Below are 12,159 nucleotides of genomic sequence, written 5' to 3'. Positions count from 1 at the left end.
AACCATACCATAAAAATGTGCCACAATAATTCAGCCATACTAGAGAAAGACGGCCTCTTTAAGAAACCAGAGGTGCCTTGAACTTGCAAGAAGAATGAGACCTATGATATTTGTTTTCAATGAAAATCCCAACCTCCTCATTGCTTACATAACTTAGCAGTTCTCTAATGGTATGAATGTAGGTCTGAATGGCAGGTTACAGAAGATCAGAACCTTTCTAATCCTCCCTCAGCACTCAGGGTCCTGGTTGTGTGCTCTTAATACCAGTCTATCCTCTAAAATCTCTTTAAAAGGAGAAGTTAAAAAAAGAAAGACAATGCAAATAAGCAAAGAGAAACTCAACTCGGACACAAGCCTTTCAGCACAGTGCACAGGGAGATACAGAATGTACAGGGGATCTGCCTGACGTGTGAAGGCCTACAGACTATAACACATCTCTATAACTGAGATGTAACACTGCATCGCTCGGTCTGAGGAGAGGGCGGGCGGGCCGGGAGGGGCTCCAGCGTCTCCAGTGGAATGTGTGGCGTGGGTGCGAGAGCGAGTCACAGGTAACGGCCGCATGTCGCAGGGGCCTGTGGGCCCTCCTCTCGAGCAGCCGTGAACACGCAGCCCCGTCAGGCAGAGCACGCCGACCGCTGCCCGCAAAGGCCTGCCAGTTCCACACGCGTGTGCTAACAGCCCCAGTGCAAACACCACCGGGCACAGGTGGGAGATGGCACGGTCACGCCAACCCCCCCCTCCCCCCGCACCACCGAAGTCCTCCACCCAACTGCCAAGGCCCCTAAACCCATCTACCCCGCTGAATCGCAGAATCGGTGACTTATCTTTTTCAGATCCAAAGCTGTTTTCCTTCTTTGCCTTTGTCCATAACCAGTACAAAGTTAAACGGTCATTTAAAGTTCATTTTCAGCTCGCCTAGGTTTTTTTTACGAACAGTTTGCCTACTTTCTCTGTGGACCTTCGAGAATTTGGAGCTTTGATGCTGAAAGATAGAACACAGTAAGATGCTCAGTATTAATTCAAAACAGAGGTGCACAAAATGGGGTCCAAAATAGGGTGAAGAGCACTCCGTCTGAGTGAAATGCACAACATAATAGTTTAGTTAACACTGAGCACTTTCAGCTCATAGACAGGAGGGAGACCGAGGGGCGTGAATTTCGCTGGGCCGCTCTCAGTTTGCCGTTTGGGTCTGTCCTCCAAGCACCACTTTCTCCCTTTCTGGAAGAATCTCTGGTGCTGAGCGGGTCAAAAGCGGGTGGCGGTTTTGTGATAATAAACTCACCGAGAAGCCCCGTTTGGGCCTTTCGGAGGGGAAGGGAGGGTGTTATTTTAAGCATCACATGGCAAAACTGAATGTCAGGAACCGCTCCAAACTCAGCCTTTCGCTGCCAAGTGTATGATTACATATGAAAACAAGTGATAGTTTAGATATAGAATCATGATCGCTACCCTTAATTTCCAAAGCTGATACTGTTATCCAGATTGACCATACAGTCGGATATTCACGGTCAGCCCTGCAAATGGGGGAGGTGGGGGTGTACAATGGCGACACTTTGTTCTGGGCCCATGCCTGAGGGGACCGAGGATAGGGGTTTAACTATTTTTAATTTGTTACAACATAAACGGGGAGGCCCTGTTAATATATTTTAACCTGGACCGGAATAGCTGCAGCCCCATTCAGAGTTGCTGAAGTCATTGATTCAGAAAGTAGGCAATTCAGGTTAACTGGTGGTTAAGGGCCCAATGGAAATCAATGTCTGGAAATCAAACCTGCAACCTTCTCTCCATGACCAGGGCTGGGGACCCCAGCAGACCCTGTGGCTCTCCAGGACCAAGGCTGGGGACCCCAGCAGACCCCGTGGCTCTCCAGGACCAGGGATTAAGTCTCTGGGGTTAAGGTTAGCAGAGACTAGGACAGGACGTGAGGACTGTGCTTTCATAAATTCTCAAAACATTATTATTTTAATTGAATCGCATTTTGGCAGACGCTCTTATCCAGAGCGACGTACAGTTGATTAGACTAAGCAGGAAACAATCCTGCAGACGCAAGCATGCTGACAGCTGCAGGAATCCAGCAGCAACGTCACCGCAGCAGAGGCAGAAAAGGTGCTCATTCCGTTACAGGCAGTGCACAAATCACATTTACACCCGCAACGGTTTGGCAGGCGCGTTCTGCCAAAGCCACTTCCACAGGGCATTACACCAACAAAGGGTGAACTACAGCCATGAGAGCAGAGCGTAGAGAGATATTTAGTCTAAAATTGATTGGGCTGTATCATTGGACTGACTGACCTACACCGCACGAGTAAGGGAAAAATAACAGGGCAAATGAAAGGATGCCTAATTAAGCACATTTCTTTATTTAAGAAATAAAACTGACACATTTCTTTTTATTCGTGCAAGTGAATGAATTGTTTTTAGTGTGCATGTCCTCAAATTATTTTATCTAACCTTATTTATCCAGGAGAGTTGCACTGAGATATCTGTCTCTTTCACAGGGGAGCCCTGGCCATAACGTAGGAGCATAAACAATCACGCACCAGTAAAATAAAAACACTGACTACCAAGGCAAGAACTTGAAAAACTCTCTGTTTTTTGGGGTTTCTAGTAAACTCTGAATATTGCATAAAGTGTAATTAAGTGTGAAAGATAAGCTTGTTTCTGTAGCAGGTGCCAGAATCATGGGGCACTGTATTTAAAATCCATCTTAAGCCGTCTTCACCCACACCACTGTGAGGACATTTTAGCACACCGGACAGCCACTTAAAAACACGTGCCTGTGCCTGTGCCTCCACAAATGTTCATCTTTAATGTACTGTATGCATTTTACACAGTACTCTCAGTTTAATAAAGGACATTATGTAGCAATGATGCAAAAGAATAGTATATTAGCAGACACTCATAAGTGAATTGCCCTCAGTTATCATTAAAGCTGTAAATGCTGAAAGTTAACTAGACAAACCTGTAACCTTGCTACAAATCATAAATACATACCAAAAGAGAATCATAAGAACCTGCCTTCTCAGAAAATAAAGAAACAAAAAAGAAGAAGTTTCTTTATTGATTCATTGTTTGCCTCTCATGACATATTTGTCAGGGATGACAGAGTAGGAATTTGGCCAATCAGCAATTGGTGGGTATCTTCTGTATGAATTTATATATACTATACTAAACACTGCTATATACTAATCACTGCTATATACTAACCACTGCTGTATACTAATCACAGCTATATACTAATCACTGCTGAGCTTATTCCGTTTCTTATTTTCAAAAGGCAAAAAGCAGTGGTACCAACATCCCATTCCTACATGATTACCCCTGGTATTTGTCTGATGGGAAGACATGAGTAGGTCAGGTTCAAAGTAAAATCCCGTTGCAGTAGACCTCATTGCAGAACCAACTGAAGACAGACTGGGATAAACTGCATACAGTCAGAACGCTGTGGCCAACCCCGATTATAATGTCACTAGCAACCATCACATTTGTCTCGCTTTGAAAGGTTCTGATCTTCTATAACCTGCCACTCAGACCCTCAGACGTACCATAACTAAACTCCTCAGTTATGTAAGCAATGAAGAAGTTTCGCTTTCATAGGAAATGCATCGTAACTCTCATTCTTGCGAGACCAACACCACCCCATTATATTTCCTTGAATGTTGTCCCTCCTCTAGCATGGCATCCAGGCCCTTAGCCAAGCCGCTAGCGAGCTAGCAAGGTCTGGTCAGGAAACGACTCTTTGAACTCGTAAGTTTGTTACATCAAAAATTAAGGAGGTTGGGATTTTGGTTTAGCACAAATCATAACTCATTTTTCTCAAGAGACCAAAGCCGCACCACAATTTTCCCATGACTTTTCTTGTTAATCACAAGTATAATGGTCAGTGTGCCTGACCACATTTTGGGTGACTATGGTCTTTTCCAATGCCTTTCGATTTTGACAAAAAAAGAGCGTTACCAGACCCAGTACATAGATGGATTTAGGATTTTCTGGATTTTCTAGCCAAACCTGGCTGACAAACAGTGACTGACAGGTTACAGGTTAAAGGCAGTTTATCTTATTTTTAATGTGTATTGCAAAAGACTCACAAAGCTGGTGGGCAGGCCAGGACTGTACAAACACAGGGACCTGAACCCTCTCTGAGCAGAATTAAGGTAATGACGTATGCCCCCCCCTCCCCCCCAACAAAAACATCCAATATTCGATGAGATTAAAGTCAAACACAACCAGCCCCCACCAACGACGTTTGCAGCGTGTAAGCACTACCCAGGGTGTGTGTGTATATGCGTGTGTGTGCGTGTGTATAGGGGGGGTGGTGATCTGAAAAACATACAGAAAAACCCATCCTGTCAGCACTAACGCACCCACATCCTGAGCCAGGCTAATTAAAAAACAACAAGTGGCCCATGGGGATGCCACAGCCCCGGTCCTGAAAAGAGCCCCCATCAGCACACTGGTGTACTGTACCACTGCACACATAGGATCCTGCTCACATTAACGGCCAATCAGTTTTAACTCACCCTCCCCTGCAAGAGCAAGCGGGATTTTTTTTCTGTGAGGTTGAAAAATATCACCCCCCCCCCCGGCCCATTTAGAGACCTCCTTCCCATTGGCTCGTGAGCCGGTGGAACGTAACTTGTTTTTGAGGTGAGTTTCGACCTTCCACGCTCAATAGATTCCAGCTCTCTGTACAACAGATGTACAACAGAAATGCGTACTGCGGTATGGGTCACTAATGCAGGTTTTTTTGTATTAAACTTGCAGGACTCAAAAAACATTGCACGCATGAAAAATATGAAATATGCAAGAAGCTTAAGTAAATAATGACGGATGAACTGACTGATTGAAATGAAAATGAAAGGCCATTTCCCAGCATTGCTGCCATCACTGCTGCTCTTTAGCACGAAACAGCACTGGAAGAGCAGACACTGGCAAAACGTTCACTCCATCACTCTGATGATTAACTATGTAACATTACAAAGACCAGCTACACCCCTCACCACACACACAAAGGTCAATAATGCTATGAAAATAAAATGGTCAACAACATTGCCAAAACTGACTTACTTTTCTTTTCCTAAATGGAATAATTGCATGTGGGCCATTACATCTGAAACTCAGTCCAGCCACCAGAGCCAATGTGTCCTCCTGTAATACTGATTGATTTGCTTGTTTAATCACCGGAATAACAGGCCTGTGTGTGTGTGTGAGAGATGGAGTGAGAGCAAGAGACAGTGTGTGTGTGTGTGTGTGTCTTTTCTTCAGTCAGAAAAGGTGCACCTGACAGTGAATATCTACTGATCTACCATTTTCCAGAAAGTGCCATTTGTAACATACAGTATATATCGTTAATCTCGGGTCAGTTCCTGGGGCAGTGATGGGGACTGGGGATGTGGGGGGGGGAAATCCATGTAAGCCAAAAAGAGCAGGTTTCAGACCAGGAGGGCCTCCCCTTCAGCTCCACGTCCAATTTCGCCTGGCGTCTCCCACCGCCACTCGGGCTGCGGCTCCCAGCCGGTTGCCATGGCGAGTCAACACAACACAACACGGCGCGCTCCCGCTACCTGAGCGCCCCGCACACTCTTCCACAGCAGCGTTTCTGTCCATCCCACCACCGCGCTACGCCATCAGCAATCACACCTCATCATCAACATCAAACAGAGAGCACTCCAGTAGCGCCAATCACGGCTGCTCCTCACACCTACCGCCATATAAAAGGCCTTAAATGAACGCTGAACGTAGTACTTACTTATTTCTAGACTGATGAAAGGAAATTGTGGAGAATTACCAAGATTTCTGGAATAATCCCAAGCTTTGTGTAAATGGTCTGCTTAGCGCAATTATGTAAAGAAATTATCCACACTCATATGCACACACATACACAGACTTGGTTATGTGGATGACTGTGAAAACACAAATCTTTTTCAGGCATTTAATTAACTAATCTCTCACAGAAATGTGTATATTTTCTTTGTCTAGTGCATATGAAAACACAAAGACATAATTCTCACTGCCAAATCTCCACTGTAACATATTATGATTACCATAATCCAACAAAAGAAATGCTTATAAATATAAAATATTTAGGCCAGACAGGCTCCTTTCATAGCCTACATAAGCAATTATAACCATTAATAAATCAAAACGGGAAAAGTCCCCAGTCTTTACAAGGCCAAAAACGTGAAAACTTGAAAAAAAAAGTACATTAATAAGGTCCACAATGATTTATATCTCTACCACAGAGGCGGTGGACATTTGCATAGTATTAAACTAGGTTAATTTACCTACAGGCTATTCCAAAACAAACACACTGCCTTTAACAGGAGCCGCGGAAAACTATCCCACTGTGGTTTATTGGAGCAGGGAACAATGCTGAAATAAAAAAATCAACAGAGAAAATAAACAATGTTACAGTTTGGCGACGGAGACGCTGTAGTGAAGGAATGTCCCCCCGATCTCAGGAGTTACTCTGCATTTTTTTCAGAGCGGCGCATGTGAGCCGTTTTCGGATCTAACGGGCAGAAGCCAGAGTTTGTACAGCCCGACGAGGACGGGCGTCATGAAAGCTTCACGAACGAATCTGTGTGTTACGCTGTTAAACAAAAGTTATCGCTTTTTGGTTGCGAGACATTTTAAACGGAAAATTGAAAAGCACACCCCGCCCTTTCTTTTCTCCCGTTTCGCCTGGATGCATCAAAAAGCAGCGTGAAGGTGGCGCTGGTTTTAATGCGGCTGTAATTGGAGTCTGGCAGTGAGTGACAGGCAGCAGGGGTTGCGGACAGGGAACCTCGCCAAACTGGGCTGCTGACTCACACAGGGCGAAATGAAAAGAGAATGTTCGCCAAGCGCTAAATGCACAGCAACGTCGACCACGTAGCTTAGTAAACAGTCACGCCCCAGTCTTCACATACACCCCGGGATGCCATGCCAGCGACATTACAAAGGCAGAGTTCAACAGAACAAACGCAACAAAAAATGACATCGGCTTAAGTTTGAAATAAGCAATAAATGCAGGCCAGTGTGTAAATTTGATATATTTTATAGTCACATGCGTATTTTCTGCACTGTTTTCCACGTCAAAAACAATTGGTAGCTTTCAAAAGAATCTACAAGGGTAAAAGGCGATTTTGATGTTACTGTAATATGTAAAACACAAAAATGAAACAGTCCCGTGTATTATATGTATTCCTTCTCCCACAGACATCCGTTAGGTGAACATACTTTTTTATGGACAGCAAGAACTTACATTTTCCTTCACCGGAGTTATATAAAATGAATGTTACCTTGTCTCATAAGATATACTGAGCACTTATTTGCAGAACCATAATTATGTTAATTAAGAAATGTAGAGATCAAGGCATTTTGGTTGCCTATGTATTTGTTTAATCTTTTAATATTATTTTGTTTTGTAAAAGCACAAAATATGCCACCTAAGAAAAAAAGGAAAAAATATTTAAATAATATTACAAATAAAATGCTTTAAAATGTTTTTGACTGCATAGTGCATGAACAATACATTAGTAAATTACAGGGTGATAAGGAGAAACTCAGTTCAATGTAAAAAATGACCTAAAAACATTAATAAGAATAGACCTTTTCAGATTCAGATATATAAAATGATCTACTCCTACAGCAGTGTCCATGTGCACTGACTGAGCACTATATTAGGAACACCTGTGCCTACCTATAGTGCAATGCATAAAATCATGCAGATATGGGTCAGGAGCTACAGTTAATGTTCAAATACCATCAGAATAGGGGCAAAAAAATTATCTCAGTGATTTTGCAGGTTTGAGTATTTCTGTAACTGCTCATCTCCTGGGATTTTCACACACAACACTCTCTAGTTTGCAGGGAAAGGAGCTAAATCAAATATTAACGCATTGTTAATGAGAGAGGTCAGAGAAGAATGGCCAGCAAAGCAAATAACCACACATTACAACAGTGGTACGCAGAAGAGCATCTCTGAACACACAATGTTTCAAACCTGTAAGTGGATAGGCTACAGCAGCAGAAGACTTAATAAGTCTAAAAATAAGTTGAATAAATACCTAATAAAGCGCACACTGAATGTATATATTTACGGCCACAGCAATGTTAGAAATGCAGCAGGTCAACATTCATATGAGAGTACTGTTCCTGCCGCTCATTCACAGTAAAAATAACAATGCTATTTCCCGTAGCTAGTACTGAAAAAGAGATAAAAGTGATGTTTGGATATTATCACCCTGTGATACCTTGACAGAATCTCTTTCTCTCTCTCTCTCTCTCTCTCTCTCTCTCTCACACACACACACACAGTAAGCTCCTGTAGTCCAGATAACAATATATAACCGCAAGTCACAGAAAAAAAGAATATGGAGAAGCCCTCTCACAGGCCTGTTCCCGGCAGTGTTTGCCCCTGTGTCAGCCCACACGGCCGTCTCCGGGGCGATGGAATTTGGAATTTTCAGCGGCAGCGATGGAACTCTCAGAGCCGTCCTCCGCTGTCTGCAGTCAGTCTGAGTGAAAGCTAGCGCAGCGTCAAAGGGACAAGCACTTGATGCAAAAGCATAGATGTTTCTCATTGTCTGCCGCTGGATTTCTGGCAGGGAGGGACAATGTCCCGGTGACTGAGGCGGCGATGTTTAAACTCCCACCACAAAAGGCTGCTAAAATGTAGTGACAGCCATGAGCGGTGTCCTTGCAGTGAGGGCGATACGGGACATCCCAGTCTGCAAATCACCCAGGCTGCCTGAGCCAAAATAACCAATAACACAAAACCTGCACTCAAGTGTATGTATGCCTTTATACATGTAACAGCAATGCACATTATACATGTCAGGACATGTATAATACTTAATACTTTATTATCTTACAGCAGCCAAAGCCATGTGCTTTAATGGTCATTTGAACTGGTCATTAAATGTAACTTTCCCCATTGACAAATACTCATGTCTGATATTAATAGCCCTCCCATTACATAATAATAATAATAATAATAATAATAATAATAATAATAATAATAATAATAATAATAAACATAATCATCATCATGTAAACACCTTGAAAATGTAATTTATGAAGAAAATTGCATCAATATTTTGCAACATTTTCCCTGTCACTCACGACATCCGTGTACAGCCAACACCAAGAAAGTAAATAAAATAATAGATCTAGATTACACTGACAAATAGGATGTCTTCGATGAGCTACATTAACCTCGTATCAGCAAAAAAAAATACATATAAGGAACAGCAAAAAATGCTTCTATTTTCATGTACCAGTAACGATTATGGTTTCATCAGTTGGGGGTTTGAACCAATTTTATTCGTTATCTTAATTCCGACCGTAAGTAGAGTCGGTTGAGAACTAGAAGCAAATTGAGTTTTTTTTACGCACAACATAACCGCAAACATTGTCCATTATTGGAGCCCAGATTTCCAATGTAAATAGTTTTATGAATACATCAATATTGTGTGTATGTTATTGGTATTAAACAATACAGTAGATAACATGTCTTTAACATTACTTTGCAGCAGCCTACATGTTCTGAATTTATTTTATTGTTTTAAATCGGAAGAATACGCAAGCCGTCAGAGAAAATTGCACTTTAGAAATACAGTTGCTAAGTGTCTTGTGGCGTTTCAGAATCACGTGCGGTGGTTCTCTACTTTTGTAGCCTACGTCCACGCACGCAGGCATAAAAAAAACTGCTCCATTAATTACACGCCTACGCGCACACAGTGCAAATCATACCCGGACACGGTGAGCAAACGATGCAAAATAACATTGCAAACACGTTACACTGTATGACTTTTGCCAGATGACTCTATTTTTGTACTGCATTTGGACAGAGGATTAGGCCTACTTCAATTCAAACAATGAATTCGGATAATCTATAATTTAGCTCGACGGCCAAAATTATCTACTTTGTAGAATGTAGTATCTACATTCAGTATTCGGTCCCATTTAATAATAGCTATGTAGGCTATAATGATCAAATACGACTGAAGACCAAAGAATGACATGGCAGCATGCAGAGGTCAGATATATACGACAAATGAAGGTTTTTTGGCTGCCTATTGGAGGTCGGTGAAGTCGAGTTTAAAATGAATAGCTAACAGGGAAACCTGCAGAAATGAGGCATTGTGTTTCTGATCATTCCTGGTGGTTTAACAACAGAAATACCTGATTTTAAAATATATATCGTGCATTTGTGTTATAATTTCATATAATTTCAATTTCCATATTTCCCCACAAAATGCTTAACAAATTCTGAAATTCATAGTGGTAAGACGACCCGTGTGGCGAAGGCTATGTGACTTATAAAAATAGCTCTAAGTATGAAATACTGCAGTATAATATCTAAAACATGAAAGAAAACTAACTGAGATTAAGGTAGAAGCGCAATAAATGTCAAACATAAGCAAACGGCGATGCATATACTAAATATGTCCAAAAATATTAAATGTGGTGCTTTTTTCCTAAAATACATTGATCTTGTATTTTGTGAGAAGCGTGGGGAAGGTAACGGCTTCACATGGTGGTCGAAGGTAAAATGACAAATCACAAAAACAATCACAAAAACAAAATTAATAAAAAAGAAAAATAAGAAGTGAAATAAACCCGTGCTCTTACTGTTGGTAGTCGAGTTTGCAGTACAGCTTCCTGTCTCGGAAGTAGCAGCTGGTGGTGAGCGGCTGTTGACACGCCGCGCACTGCAAACACTCCTCGTGCCACGAAGATTCGTTGACTCGCATCAGAAATCTGTCGGATATGGGCCGCTGGCATCCCTCGCAAACCGCCTGGTGACGACACTCCGTCCCTGACAGTATACGAAATTTTAAAACTCTTACAATGTAACGAATTAAAGCGCTGTCACTAGTTTAAAACGTAGGGAGTAAACTGTAGTGGGCCTATAACAGATGGCATTATCTCAAAAAGACATAATCACATAACGCACACAAAAACGACCCACAATTTTAAGGTGGAAAAAGGCAACAGGGACGACAGGCGAGTAACATTAATATTAATATTTACTGCTTTTAATAAAATGTGTTGCATTCGCGCCAGGAGCCACGAAATTAATTGCATTCGATCCGTCACAGCCTGAGTTTATCTTTGCCTTAAATTGTGCCAATTCCATCTGTGTTCGGTCATGTGCGCATTGAGTCAAATAGCTTAAGCTATATCGTGTTTGGTCGAGAAAATAAGATGATAATTTCAGTATAATGTGGTTTATAAAATGCAAATCAAACAATTATATCTGTCACTTGGGCCATACATATTGTTTCGAGCAGTCAGAAGGTATAGCCAAAATGTAAATATCAAGCTTAAGAAATTAAATACAAAATCCTGACTGTACATAATTATATTAATTTTGCATACCAATTAGCCTACCTATTAATTGTGTCAGCCAATGCATTGTCATCTTCACTGGTATGGTTATTGTATTACGTTCTCTATAAATAAAACTTGCTGTGTGCAGTCAACTCAACACTCGTGTCAAACACTTACCAAGCATAGCTCCCATTGCAGCCGGTCCCGACCTGAGATCTTCAATTTTAATACCGTCCAACATCTTAGAACAATCGGAATATCCCCTCGTTGTGATGCGTCCCACCACTGATTCCGGACCTGTTGCAATGTCCAAAAAATGTGCAGTCACAAGCTTATCTGTAGCTTGAACGGATGCTTATGGGCCACGACAATATCTGAAAGTAGCCTATACGGTATGAAGGCATGCAAAATACAAAAATATCACATTTAAAAATGTCCGCCACAGACCCAATGTGCGTTACTTAAACTTAAATCACAGAGTGCTGAAGTTGAGAGAACGTCCGTTTTTGTTTTTTGGGGGGTTTTTTGGTTTACTGTTTGGTTGACATTGTCACCTGCCAAGTTTGTTTTGATTGCTTTCAATGTTTCCTCGAGCTGGGAAAAAAGAAGAGCATGCCGTCGCGAGGCGCTGAGTTCCGTTTCTGGAGTAGCCTACAACCCTCGCTGGGAAAGGACAGACGAAAACGCGAACAGCGGCATGCGTCCGCAGTAAATCCACGAAAGACGAGTCGAGACGTTTCCAAAGTGAGCTCTGAAGTTAATGTGCCATACAGATTCCCGCTGCTTGAGTCCGGAGCCGAGATTGTGGCGAATGGAAACGCCCTCCCCTCCTCC

At 42.2% G+C, this 12,159-nt stretch overlaps 1 protein-coding gene across 1 annotated transcript in view; it reads right to left on the bottom strand.

Annotated features, from left to right (window-relative positions):
• Positions 1-11,599, bottom strand: part of LOC133142441 (LIM/homeobox protein LMX-1.2-like) — a 65,492-nt gene extending 53,893 nt beyond the window's left edge. Inside the window, exons 1-2 of the mRNA XM_061263661.1 lie at positions 11,503-11,599; positions 10,624-10,810 (exon numbers count right to left, since the gene is read on the bottom strand). Coding sequence (XP_061119645.1) covers positions 10,624-10,810; positions 11,503-11,566 — 251 coding nt within the window. The 5' untranslated portion in view covers positions 11,567-11,599. The remainder of the gene's footprint in view (positions 1-10,623; positions 10,811-11,502) is intronic.
• Positions 11,600-12,159: the final 560 nt, after the last annotated feature.

Source organism: Conger conger, chromosome 12 (genome assembly GCF_963514075.1).
Source record: "Conger conger chromosome 12, fConCon1.1, whole genome shotgun sequence".
Lineage (NCBI taxonomy): Eukaryota > Metazoa > Chordata > Actinopteri > Anguilliformes > Congridae > Conger > Conger conger.
This window is presented reverse-complemented; position numbering and strand designations above follow the sequence as displayed.